This window comes from Tachypleus tridentatus, chromosome 3 (assembly GCF_004210375.1).
Source record: "Tachypleus tridentatus isolate NWPU-2018 chromosome 3, ASM421037v1, whole genome shotgun sequence".
Classification (NCBI taxonomy): Eukaryota; Metazoa; Arthropoda; class Merostomata; order Xiphosura; family Limulidae; genus Tachypleus; species Tachypleus tridentatus.
Window position 1 is genome coordinate 61,889,104 of NC_134827.1, and position 16,645 is coordinate 61,905,748.

General features: G+C 33.9%; 1 protein-coding gene and 1 long non-coding RNA gene across 2 annotated transcripts in view; one reads left to right on the plus strand and one right to left on the minus strand.

Annotated features, from left to right (window-relative positions):
• LOC143246970 (uncharacterized) overlaps positions 1-16,645 on the plus strand; it is a gene marked incomplete in the record, with an annotated part of 413,509 nt that overhangs the window by 70,456 nt on the left and 326,408 nt on the right.
• LOC143246960 (uncharacterized) lies at positions 2,823-4,430 on the minus strand. The gene is made up of 3 exons (XM_076494234.1): positions 4,274-4,430; positions 3,408-3,756; positions 2,823-2,952 (listed from the first exon to the last, which is right to left on the minus strand). Exons 1-2 carry the CDS (start codon positions 4,283-4,285, stop codon positions 3,418-3,420), a joined length of 351 nt encoding a protein of 116 aa, XP_076350349.1. The 5' UTR covers positions 4,286-4,430; the 3' UTR covers positions 2,823-2,952; positions 3,408-3,417.

The window sequence follows — 16,645 nt, forward strand, 5'->3', positions numbered from 1 at the left end:
TATGATGGAAAGAGTAATCTGTACTACGTAGTTTAGTATTGTTGAATAACACATTAGTACAACTAATTCAATTGTATGATGGAAAGAGTAATCTGTACTACGTAGTTTAGGATAGTTGAATAACACATTACCACAGCTAACTCAGTTGTATGATGGAAAGAGTAATCTGTACTACGTAGTTTTGGATAGTTGAATAACGCATTACTACAGGTAACTCAGTTGTATGATGGAAAGAGTAATCTGTACTGCGTTGTTTAGGATAGTTGAATAACACATTACTACAGCTAACTCCGTTGTATGATGGAAAGAGTAATCTGTACTACGTAGTTTAGGATAGTTGAATAACAAATTAATACAGATAACTCAGTTGTATGATGGAAAGAGTAATCTGTACTACGTAGTTTAGTATAGTTGAATAACACTTTAGTACAGCTAACTCAGTTGTATGATGGGGAAGAGTAATCTGTACTACGTAGTTTAGGATAGTTGAATAACACATTACTACAGCTAACGCAGTTGTATGATGGAAAGAGTAATCTGTACTACGTAGTTTAGGATAGTTGAATAACACATTACTACAGCTAACGCAGTTGTATGATGGAAAGAGTAATCTGTACTACGTAGTTTAGGATAGTTGAATAACACATTACTACAGCTAACTCCGTTGTATGATGAAAAGAGTAATCTGTTCTACGTAGTTTAGGATAGTTGAATAACACATTACTACAGCTAACTCAATTGTATGGTGGAAAGAGTAATCTGTACTAGGTAGTTTAGGATAGTTGAATAACACATTACTGCAGCTAACTCAGTTGTATGGTGGAAAGAGTAATCTGTACTACGTAGTTTTGGATAGTTGGATAACACATTACTGCAGCTAACTCAGTTGTATGATGGAAAGAGTAATCTGTACTACGTTGTTTAGGATAGTTGAATAACACATTATTACAGCTAATTCCGTTGTATGATGGAAAGAGTAATCTGTACTACGTAGTTTTGGATAGTTGAATAACGCATTACTACAGCTAACTCAGTTGTATGATGGAAAGAGTAATCTGTACTACGTAGTTTAGGATAGTTGAATAACACATTACTACAGCTAACTCCGTTGTATGATGGAAAGAGTAATATGTACTACGTAGTTTAGGATAGTTGAATAACACATTACTTCCCCTCCACTTGTACAGCGGTATGTCTACGGATTTGCAACGCTAAAATTAGGGTTTCGATTCCCCTCGGTGGGTTCAGCAGGTAGTTTGATGTGGTTTTGCTGTAAGAAAACACACACACACATCACTTTTGTCTCACTGTGTATGGTCAAAGAGAAGTAAGGATTTTTTTTATTTATAAAAACACTAACGTAAGTATTTTAAAATGTCACAGTTAAACACACAGTAAAATGTCAAATCAAAGCTAGTCTCTTCTGAGTCTGTACTTTGTCTCTCTCTTTTATTTTTAATAATGCTCGTTAAATTTTGAATTCTTTACGACAGCACATTCGTGTTTCCATGTTGTGTTTTGTTTACTAAATATTATAAATCGAAATCACTATACGTTTCAAATTGCTTTTGAAAATAATTGTGGGTACAACTTGTGAAAGAGTGATTTAGGTTATAGACGTTTTCTTTCTGAAACGAGAATTTGATATTGTGTGATATACACTCATTCACACACACACACACACACACATATATATATATATATATATAATATCCGATTACATGCGGCGCCAGTGCATCAGATCCTCGCGTAACGTATTAATTACATCATATCTACACCCTGAGAATGGAGAAAAATAAAGTTCTTCGTGACGGGAAACGAAGGAGAAAAGGAGAAATTGTGACCCCTATTGCAAATCTACATGTACAGTGAATAAAAATTTCGAGAAATTGGGGTTTGCACATCGTACAATAACAAAGTTTTTGGAGTATCATAAAAGCAAGAGTTCCATTATAGTATCATATATAAAGTTCTAATAGTTGAATATAAATTGATAAGGAGAAATTTGTTCGTTTGTCGTATAACATAAAGCTACGCAAAGCGCTTTCTATGCTATTCTCAACACGGGTATCAACCCCCGGTTATTAGTGTCTAAATCCACAGACTTATTGCTGTACCAGTGAAGGTAAAGTCCGATAAGCAGACGTATAGGCTGCTAATTCATTTTGTGACAATTAGCACAGCCATTATTCGACCAACGTACAGACAAACAATGTGGTCACTTTCTCCATATTACGGAACATATTTATGATAGTATACGTTTGTCTGCGACACTAATGCTGAATAAAAACTACTTACCAACAAATTGAAATATGTTGCTAACAAACACATTTGTGAGGTGATACGAAATATAATTAACCACGGTCCATGTTGTTTGTGTTGTGTGTTAAATCTGCGTTGCCGAGGAAACTTAAGAGATAAGGTTTAACCACTTGCATAACTGACAAGAGACAAGATATGCAATTCTTCACCCAAACAAATTAACAGCAACTTTGATAAGTCGTAAAATACAAACATGGAATCCAAGATGTCTGCCAAGTTTATCTTAATAAAACGAACATATTTTTAAAAATGAAGAAAATTTAATCTACGTATATAACTTGTAATACTGGGTTACTTAGTGACTCAATGATTCATAAAGTTTCGTGACATTAGAACCATTTTTATTAAAACATTCCAGTCCTAAGACTCCATTTTTCATGTTAAATTTGTCAGAATATCGACCTATATTTTAATACCATAAGTATTTGAAAGGTTCTATAGGAATATTGTTTTATTTCAACTATAAAACATGAACGTGTAGACATGGAACTAAAACTGTGTTTTTTTTAAAAAGTGAGCTTTATTACATAAGTTAATTACACTATAATCTTGAACTCCATGGATATAAATATTTTAAACTGTCTACGTATGGTTTCTTGAAGGTCTGGTTTCCCAGAGAGTAGAATCTTCCTGTGGAAAGATAAAGAGCAAAAGAATGTTAGTAACTGATATCTATAATACAGATATTTATAACCAATACAATCAAACAGATATTTCTTGTTAAAAATTCATTTAAAGCGGTGACTGTTTTTATAATAAGTAACATTTGATAGATAGCTATGTGAGATTTGTAGTTCCAGCTGGTAGTTTGTGTTTTGTAAGTTTAGTCAAAACATTATAAAATACTAGTTTTGAAAGTTCATAGAACACCACCACGACTTGAGGACAATGTCACCAAGTAAAATAAAAATTAATTGACAAATATCATACATTATTTGGGTTTATCTTTTCATAAGATTATATGTGTGTTACGTTGACAGTTTTGTACTACACAGCGATAATATGATGACAATTGTAATGTCTTTTCATACTGAGGACATCTTACCATAGGTAACAAAACTGGTATTCAATGCTTTGATTCTTACCGATGTCAGTTTAGTGGAACTTGTAGCCAAGACCTCCATAATAACCAGCACCGTAGCCATAGCCTGGATAGCCGTAGCCGGCATAACCATAACCATAGCCTGGGTATTTGTAGCCAGCATAACCATAACCATAGCCTGGGTATCCGTAGCCAGCGTAGCCATATCCATAACCATAACCATTAAGAGCACGTTGGTTATCGAAACTGTGGGTTACGGCAGAGCTACCAGTAACAGCTGCAGCTCCCCCATAGTAACCACCATGGTAACCTCCGTAAGGAAAACCTCCAAGGAAGCCGCCTAAGAGGCCAGCGAAAGACACGGAGCACAGAGCAAGGAAAGTGAGGGCAGTCTGTAAAAATGATGTCATAGCTTTCAGAATATACAAATATAAAATATTAAATATAGATATTTAAATGTACATACACGATAACATAACTTCAAGTTGTTGATATATTACTCTTATAATTTAAAACATTGTATTTTTATAACGGTTCAACATTAGTTTGATGTGACTAAAGTTTAATTTAGTAACTGTTATCTTGAGGGAATACGTATTTTACTTTACTACATTTTATAAACTCCAGAGAAAAAGAACAGTTTATATATTTTTTGGGTATTTTTGACTTTTTAACTCTTAATTATTTATGTTCAGTTCAGTTGAACTGCCATTAACAAAGAACTCTGAAGTACAATGTTGGATTTTATGTTAATGTTTACCATGTTACTGAAATATCAAATGTTATGGTGCCAAAACTCCATGAATAAGTTTATTTTAAATGCTACTGACGGTATTAAAAATTATTGACTGTATTGACTTTTGAAAAACAAAATCAGGACACATGTTTAGTACAATAAATACAACTTACCAGAGTGTTCATGGTTTCAAATAGCTCTTAAGCCGGCTACAAGAGTGAAACTGTTCAGTTTATGACACGAAGAGAACCGCTGGTCGTTTTTATACTCACACAGAACGTTTTTTTTCGTGAACTGTGACCTATAAAACACCAAGATTACTACACTGGCCACAAGGTGTATATCATACAAGATTTTTTTTTAACGATAGATCGGGCTGGTACGTTACTGTAGTCAATGTCATTCCACGTGCCACGCCCCACTTTCACATATAGGTGTGGAAAATGTATCAAGGTTTTCGTTTTACTTCTTTCGTAAAAAGTAAACGGGAAGTACCTTACTGCAAGTAATTTTGTTGTTTTTTAATCTGAATGTTTATTACATCACTGAATGAAATAACAGAATAAAACAGTTTGTTACAACATTGTGAGTGAATGATGGAACTGTACATATATATATGTGTGTGTGTGTACATGTATAATTGAGCGGTAACACCAGCAAGTAAACATAGTTCCGAAACACGTGATAGTGTACTTGAATAGTTAACCCCAATTGTTAAAAAAGGTGAACAGTATTCAGCCAAGTTTTTAATAAATCTGGCTAAAAAACTATAAAAGAATAATACAATAAAATCTGAGAAAAGAACTTATAGCAGAAGTTTAAGATTGAATCATGAGATAATAGTTAAAGTCCAAGATTCGAATCCCTTTCGTAGAAAATGTTCGATCATTCAGCAGTGAGAGCGGTATATTTGTCTGTTTTTTTTAATATCGCGAAAAGCTACTCGAGAGCTATCTGCACTAGCCGTCCCTAATTTAGCAGTGTAAGACTATAGTGAAGGCAGCTAATCATCACCACCCACCGCCAACTCTTGGGCTACTCTTTTACCAACGAATAGTGGGATTGACCGTCACGTTATTACGCCCCCACGGCTGAAAGGGCGAACATGTTTAGTGCGACCGGGATTCGAACCCGCGACCCTCAGATTACGAGTCGCACGCCTTAAGCAACCTGGCCATTCCGGGCGTAAGAGCGGTATAAAATGATGGTCAGTTCCACAATTTATGGTAGACAATTGTCTCCAAAGATGGCGGTGGGTAGCGTTCACTAGCTTGTTGCCTTGTCTCTAGTCTAACACTGCTAAATAACTAATGACTAACGCAGATAGCCCTCGAGTAGCCTTGCGCTTTAATTAAAAACAAAACTGGAAAACGAAACTGCAGCATAAAAAGAATACACCATGTTATACACCATGCAATACAACATGTTATATATCATGTGATGCACCATGTTATATATCATTTTATGCACCATGTTATACTCCATATAATACACCATGTTGTACATCACGTTATGCACCATGTTATACACCACGCAATACACCATGTTAGGCACCATGTTGTGCATCATGTTATACACCATGTAATGCACCACGTCATACATCATGCAATACACCATGTTATACATCATAATATGCACCTTGATATGCATCATGTTATACACATTGTTATACATCATGTTATGCACCGTGTTATACATCATGTTATACACAATGCAATACACAATGCTATGCACCATGTTATACACCATGTTATGCATCGTGTTATACACCATGTAATGCACCATGTTATACACCATGTAAAACACCATGTTATGTACCATGTTATAATCATATCATACACAATGTTATACACCATGAAATACACCATGCAATACACCATGTATTGCACAATGTATACATCATGTTATACACCATGTTATGCTCCTTGTTATGCACCATGTAATACATCATGTTATACACCATTTTATGCTCCTTGTTATGCATCATGTTATACACCATGTAATACACTATGCAATACACCATGTTACGCACCATGTTATACATCATGTTATGCTCCTTGTTGTGAATCATGTTATACACCTTGTAATGCACCATTTTATACACAATGCAATACACCATGTTATGCACCATGTAATACATTATGTTATACACCATGTTATGCACCATGTTGTACATCATGTTATACACCATGTTATACACTATGATATACACTATGTTATGAACCTTGTAATACATCATGTTACACACCATGTTATGCACCAAAATATACATCATGTCATACAATATGTATGCACCAAGTAATACATCATGGTATAAACTATGTTATGCATCATGTTATACATCATGTTCTACACTATATTATGCACCATGTTATACACAAAGTAATACACCAAACAATACACCATGCTATGCACCATGTTATACATCATGTTATACACCATGTTATACATCATGTGATACACTATGTTGTGCACTATGTAATACATCATGTTATGCTTCGTGTTATACACCATGTAATGCACCATGTTATACACCATGTTATGCACCATGTTATGCACAATGTATACATCATGTTATACAACATGTTATGCACCTTGTTATGCATCATGAAATACATCATGTTATACACCATACTATGCACAATGTATACATCATCATGTTATACACCTTGTAATGCACCATTTTATACACCATGCAATACACCGCGTTATGCATGATGTAATACATCATGTTATACATCATGTTGTACATCATGTTATACATCATGTTATACACCATATTATACACCATGTAATGCACCATATTATACACCATGCAATACACCATGTTATACATCATATTGTACACTATGTTACGCACCATGTAATACATCGTATTATACACCATGTTATGCACCTTGTTGTGCGTCATGTTATACGCCATAATGATGCGCCATTTTATACACCATGCAATACACCATGTTATGCATCATGTTATACACCATGTAATGTTCCATGTTTTACACCATGCAATACACCATGTTATGCACCATGTAATACATCATGTTACACACCATGTTATGCATCATGAAATACATCATGTTATAAATCATGTTATACATAATGTTATACACCATGTTATGCATCATGTTATACACCATGTAATGTATCATGCTATACACCATGCAATATACCATGATATGTACCATGTTATACACCATGTTATGCACCATGTTATACATTATGTCATACAATATGTATGCACCATGTTATACACCATGCAATACACCATGCAATACACCATGCTATGCACCATGTTATACATCATGTTATACACCATGTTATACACAGTGTTATACACCATTTTAAGCACCTTGTTATGCGCAATGTTATACACCATATAATACACCATGTTATACACAATACAGTATACCATGTTATGTACCATTTTATACATCATGTTATACACTATGTTATGCACCATGTAATACATCATGTTATACACCATGTTATGCACCATGTTATGTATCATGTTATACGTCATCTTATACACCATGTTATGCACCATGATAGACATCATGCTAATCACCAGGTTATGCACCTTGTTATGCATCATGCTATACACCATGTTATGCACCATGTTATACTCCATGTAATACACCATGTTACGCAACATGTTATACATCATATTATGCACCTTGTTGTGCATCATGTTATACACCATGTAATGCACCATTTAATACACCATGCAATACACCATGTTATGCACCATGTAATACATAATGTTATACACTATGTTATGCACCATGTTATGCATCATATTATACACCATGTAATGCATCATGTTATACATCATGTTATATACTACGTTACGCACCTTGTTATACACCATGTTATACATCATGTAATGCATCGTGTTATACACCATGTAATACACAATGTAATACACCATGTTATACAGTTTGCAATACACCATGTTATGCACCATGTTATACATCATGTTATACACCATGTAATGCACCATGTTATACAGTTTGCAATACACCATGTTATGCACCATGTTATACATCATGTTATAAACTATATTTTGCACGATGTAATACATCATGTTATACAGTTTGCAATACACCATGTTATGCACCATGTTATACACCATGTTATGCACCATGTTATACATCATATTATACACCATGTTATGGACCATGTTATGCATCATGTTTTACACCATGTAATGCACCATTTTATTCATCATGTTATACATTATGTTATGCACCATGTAATACATCATGTTATACATCATGTTATACACCATGTTATGTACCATGTTATTTATCATGTTATATACCATGCAATTCACAATGCTATGCACCATGTTATACACCTTTTAATGCACCATGTTATACACCATGCAATACACCATGTTATACATCATATTATATATAATGTTATACACCATGTTATGCACCATGTAATACACCATGCAATATATCATGTTATGCACAATGTTATACATCATGTTATACACCATGAAATGCACCATGTTATACACCATGCAATACACCATGTTATACATCATGTTATACACTATGTTATGCACCATGCTATACATCATGGTATACAATATGTATTCACCAAGTAATACATCATGTTATACACCATGTTATGCACCATGTTATACATCATGTTATTCACCACGTTATGCACCTTGTTATGCATCATTCTATACACCATGTAATGCACGATGTTATACACCATGTTATGCACCATTCAATACACCATTTTACACACCATGTTACACTACATGCTATGCATTATGTTATACGTCATGTTATACATCATACACAATGTTATGCACCATGTGATACATCATGTTATACACCATGTTATGCACCATGTTGTACACCATGTAATTCACCATGCAATACACCATGTTATGCACCATGTTATACACCATGTAATTCACCATGTTATACAACATTTTTGCACCTTGTAATGCATCATGTTATACACCATGTAATGCACCATAAATATACACCATGCAATACACCATGTTATGCACCATGTTATATATCATGTTTTCCACCAGATTATGCACCTTGTAATGCATCATATTATACACCATGTAATGCACCATTTTATACACCAGGCAATACACCATGTTATGCACCATGTTATACATAATGTTATTCACCACGTTACGCACCTTGTTATACACCATGTTATGCAACTTGTTATGCATCATGTTATACACCATGTAATACACAATTTAATACACCATGCAATACACCATGGTATGCACCATGTTATATATTATGTTTTCCACCATGTTATGCACCTTGTTATGCATCATGTTACACACCATGTAATGCATCATGTTATGCACCATGTAATGCACCATGTTATACACTATGCGATACACCATGTTATGCATCATGTTATACACCACGTAATGCATAATGTTATGCACCTTGTTATGCATCATGTTATGCATCATGAAATGCACCATGTTATACAGTATGCGATACACCATGTTATGCACAATGTTGTGCATCATATTATATACCATGTTGTGCACCATGTTACACACCATGCTATGCTCAATGTTATATGTCATGTTATACATCATACACTATGTTATGCACCATGTAATAAATCATGTTATACATCATGCAATACACAAAGCTATGCACCATGTTATACATCATGTTATACACCATGTTTTGCACCTTGTTATGTATCATGTTATACACAATTTTATGCACCATGTAACACACCATGCAATATAACATGCTATGCACCTTGTTATACATAATGTTATACACCATCTAATGCATAATGTTATGCACCTTGTTATGCATCATGTTATGCATCATGAAATGCACCATGTTATACAGTATGCGATACACCATGTTATGCTCAATGTTGTGCATCATATTATATACCATGTTGTGCACTATGTTACACACCATGCTATGCTCAATGTTATATGTCATGTTATAAATCATACACTATGTTATGCACCATGTAATAAATCATGTTATACATCATGCAATACACAATGCTATGCACCATGTTATACATCATGTTATACACCATGTTTTGCCGCTTGTTATGTATCATGTTATACACAATTTTATGCACCATGTAACACACCATGCAATATAACATGCTATGCACCTTGTTATACATAATGTTATACACCATGTTATGCATCATGTTATACACTATGTAATTCACCATGTTATACACAATGCAATACACCATGTAATACCCTATTTTTTACACCATGCAATACACCTTGTTATGCACCATGTTATACATCAGGTTATAAACTATATATTGCACTATGTAATACATCATGTTATACACCATGTATTACATCATTTTATACACCATGTTATGCACCATGTTACACATCATTTTATACACCATGATATTCACTTTGTTATGCATCATGTTATACACTATGTTATGCAACATGTAATACATTATGTATACACCATGTTATGCACCATGTTATACATCATGTTATACACCATGTCATGCACCTTGTTATGCATTATGTTATACACCATGTTACGCACCTTGTTATGCATTATGTTATACACCATGTTACGCACCTTGTTATGCTCGATGTAATACATCATGTTATACACCTTGTTATGCACCATGTAATACACCATGCAATATACCATGTTATGCACCATGTTATACATCATGTTACACTTACACATCATGTTATACACCATGTTATACATCATGTTACACTTACACATCATGTTATACACCATGTTATGCATCATGTTATACACCATGTAATGCACCATGTTATACACAATGCAATACACCATGTTATACACCATTTTATGCACCTTGTTATGCATCATTTTATACACCATGTTATGCACCATGTTACACATCATTTTATACACCATGTTATTCACTTTGTTATGAATTATGTTATACACCATATATTACATCATGTCATACACTATGTTATGCACCATGTAATACATCATGTTATACACTATGTAATACATTATGTATACACCATGTTATGCACCATGTTATACACCATGTCATGCACCTTGTTAAGCATTATGTTATACACCATGTTATGCACTTTGTTATGCTCGATGTAATGTATCATGTTATACACCTTGTTTTGCACCTTGTAATACACCATGCAATATACCATGTTATGCACCATGTTATACATCATGTTACACATCATGTTATACACCATGTTATGTATCATGTTATACACCATTTTATGCACCTTGTTATGCATCAAGTTATAGTCCATGTAATGCACCATGTTATGCACCATGCAATACACGATGCTATGCACCATGTTATACATCATGTATTACATCATGTCATACACTATGTTATGCACCATGTAATACATCATGTTATAAACCATGTTATGCAACATGTAATACATCGTGTTATACACCATGTTATACACCATGCAATACACGATGCTATGCACCATCTTATACATCATGTTATACATCATGTCATACACTATGTTATGCACCATGTAATACATAATGTTATACACCATGTAATGCATAATGTTATACACCATGTTACACACCATGCAATATACGATGTTATGCACCATGTTATACATCACATTACACATCATGTTATACACCATGTATGTCACCATGTTATACACAATGCAATACACCATGTTATACACCATTTTATGCACCTTGTTATGCATCATGTCATACACCATGTAATGCACCATGTTTTATACCATGCAATACACAATGTTATGCACCATGTTATACATCACATTGTACACTATGTTATGAACCATGCGGTACATCGTATTATACACCATGTTATGCACCGTGTTACACATCATGTTATACACCATGTTATGCACCTTGTTATGCATCATGTTCTACACATTGTTATGCACCATGTTATACATCGTATTGTACACTATGTTAGGCACCATGTAATACATCGAATTATACACCATGTTATGCATCATGTTATACACCATGTAATGCACCATTTTATGCATCATTTTATACACCATGTATTGCACCATGTTAAACACCATGCAACACGCCATTTTATGCACCATGGTTTACATCATGGTATACACTATATTATGCACCATGTTATACACCATGTAAAACACCATGCAATACGTCATGCTATGAACCATGTTATACATCATGTTATACACCATGTTATACATCATGTCATACACTATGTTATGCACCATCTAATACATGATGTTATACACCATGTTAAACACCATGCAACACGCCATTTTATGCACCATGGTTTACATCATGGTATACACTATATTATGCACCATGTTATACACCATGTAAAACACCATGCAATACGTCATGTTATACACGATGTAATGCACCATTTTATGCATCATTTTATACACCATGTATTGCACCATGTTAAACACCATGCAACACGCCATTTTATGCACCATGGTTTACATCATGGTATACACTATATTATGAACCATGTTATACACCATGTTATGCACCATGTAATAAAACATGTTATACATCATCTTATGCACCATGTTATACATCATGTTATACACAATATCATGCACCATTTTATGCATCATTTTATACACCATGTATTGCACCATGTTAAACGCCATGCAACAAGTTTTATTTTATGCACCATGGTTTACATCATGGTATACACTATATTATGCACCATGTTATACACCATGTAAAACACCATGCAATACGTCATGCTATGCACCATGTTATACATCATGTTATACACCATGTTATACATCATGCCATACACTATGTTATGCACCATCTAATACATGATGTTCTACACCATGCAATACACAATGCTATGCACAATGTTATACACCATGTTATGCACCATGTTGTACATCATGACATACACTATGTTATGCACCGTGTAATACTCTATGCAACATAACATGTTATACACCATGTAATGCACCATGTTATGCACAATGCAATACACCGTCTTATACACCATTTTATGCACCTTGTTATGCATCATGTTATACACCATGTAATGCACAATGTTATACACCATGCAATACACCATGTTCTATACCATGTTATACATCATATTATATACTATGTTATGCTCCACGTAATACATCATATTATACACCATATTATACATCATGTTATACACCATGTTATGCAACTTGTTATCCATCATGTTATACACCATGTAATACATCATGTTATACATCATGTTATACACCATGTTTAACATCATATTATACAAAAGGTTATGCACCATGTTATACATCATGTTATTCACCATGTTATGCACATTTTTATGCATTATGCTATACACCATGTAATGCAAGATGTTATACACCATGTTTTGCACCATGTTATACACCATGTAATACACCATGCAAAACACCATGTGATGCACCATTTTATAAAATATGCAATACACAATGTTATGCACCATGTTATACATCATGTTATAAACTTTATTTTGCACCGTGTAATACATCATGTTATAAACCATATTATGCACCATGTTATACATCATGTTATACACCATGTTATACCTCATGTTATACACCATGTTATACACCCTGTTATGCACGATGTTATACACCATGTTATGCACCATGTTATACACCATTTAATACACCATGCAATACACCATGTTATGCACCATGTTATACATCATGTCATGCACATTGTTATGCACCATGTAATACATCATCTTATACACTATGTAATACACCATGCATTATACCATGTTATGCACCATGTTATACATCATGTTACAAACCATGTTATACATCATGTTATGCACCATGTATTACATCATGTTATACACCATGCAATACTCTATGTTAAACATCATGTTATACACCATGTTAAACATCATGTTATAAACCATGTAATGCACAATGTTATACACCATGAAATACTCCATGTTAAACATCATGTTATACACTATGTTATGCACCATGTAATACATTATGTTATAGACAATGTTATGCACCAAGTAATACATCATGTTATACACCATGTTACGCACCATGTTATACATGATGTTATTAACCTTTTTATGCTTCTAGTTATGCATCATGCTATACACCATTTAATGCACGATGTTACACACCATGTTATGCACCATGTTATACAGCACGTAATACAACATGCAATACACTATGTTACGCACCATGTTATGCACCATGCAATACACCATGTTATGCACCATGTAATACATAATGTTATACACCATGATATGCACCATGTTATACACCATGTTATGCAGCTTGTTATGCATCATGTTATACACCATGTAATGTGACATTTTATACACCATGTAATACACCATGCAATACACCATGTTATATACCATGTAATACATCATGTTATACACCATGTTATGCACCATGTTTTACATCATGTTATTCACCACGTTATGCACCTTGTTATACACCATGTTATACACCATGTTATGGACCTTGTTATGCATCATGTTATACACCATGTAATGCAATATGTTATACAACATTTTATGCACCTTGTTATGCATCATGTTATACACCATGTAATGCACCATGAATACACCATGCAATACACTATGTTATGCACCATCTAATACATCGTATTATATACCATGTTATGCACCATATTATACATCATGCTATACATCACGTTATGAACCTTGTAATGCATCATGTTATAAACCATGTAATGCATCATTTTATACACAATGCAATACACTATGTTATGCACCATGTTATACATCATGTTATTCACCACGTTATGCACCTTGTTATACACCATGTTATAAACCTTGTTATGCATCATGTTACACATCATGTTATACACCATGTATTTCACCATGTTATACACAATACAATACACCATGTTATACACCATTTTATGCACCTTGTTATGCATCATGTCATACACCATGTAATGCACCATGTTTTATACCATGCAATACACAATGTTATGCACCATGTTATACATCACATTGTACAATATGTTATGAACCATGCGGTACATCGTATTATACACCATGTTATGCACCGTGTTACACATCATGTTATACACCATGTTATGCACCTTGTTATGCATCATGTTCTACACATTGTTATGCACCATGTTATACATCGTATTGTACACTATGTTAGGCACCATGTAATACATCGAATTATACACAATGTTATGCATCATGTTATACACCATGTAATGCACCATGTTATACACCATACTATACACCATGTTATGCACAATGTAATACAACATGTTATACACCATGTTATGCACCATGTTATACATCATGTTATACACCATATCATGCACCTTTTTATGCATCATTTTATACACCATGTATTGCACCATGTTAAACACCATGCAACACGCCATTTTATGCACCATGGTTTACATCATGTTATACGCTATATTATGCACCATGTTATACACCATGTAAAACACCATGCAATACATCATGTTATGCACCATGTTGTACATCATGTCATACACTATGTTATGCACCGTATAATACCCTATGCAACATAACATGTTATGCACCATGTTATACATCATGTTACACATCACGTTATACAACATGTTATGCATCATGTTATACACCATGTAATGCACCATGTTATGCACAATGCAATACACCGTCTTATACAACATTTTATGCACCTTGTTATGCATCATGTTATACACCATGTAATGCACAATGTTATACACCATGCAATACACCATGTTCTATACCATGTTATACATCATATTATATACTATGTTATGCACCATGTAATACATCATATTATACACCAAATTATACACCATGTTATGCAACTTGTTATGCATCATGTTATACACCATGCAATACACCATTTTATACATCATGTTATACACTAGGTTATGCACCATGTAATACATCATGTTATACATCATGTTATACACCATGTTATACATCATGTTATTCACCATGTTATGCACATTGTTATGCATTATGCTATACACCATGTTATACACCATTTAATACACCATGCAATACACCATGTTATGCACCATTTTATAAAATATGCAATACACCATGTTATACACCATATTATGCACCATGTTATACATCATGTTATACACCATGTTATACCTCATGTTATACACCATGTTATACACCCTTTTATGCACGATGTTATACACCATCTTATGCACCATGTTATACACCATTTAATACACCATGCAATACACCATGTTATGCACCATGTTATACATCTTGTCATGCACGTTGTTATGCATCATGTAATACATCATGTTATACACTATGTAATACACCATGCATTATACCATGTTATGCACCATGTTATACATCATGTTACACATCATGTTATACATCATGTTATGCACCATGTAATACATCATGTTATACACCATGTAATGCACCATGTTATACACCATGCAATACTCTGTGTTAAACATCATGTTATACACCATGTTAAACATCATGTTATAAACCATGTAATGCACCATGTTTTACACCATGCAATACTCCATGTTAAACATCATGTT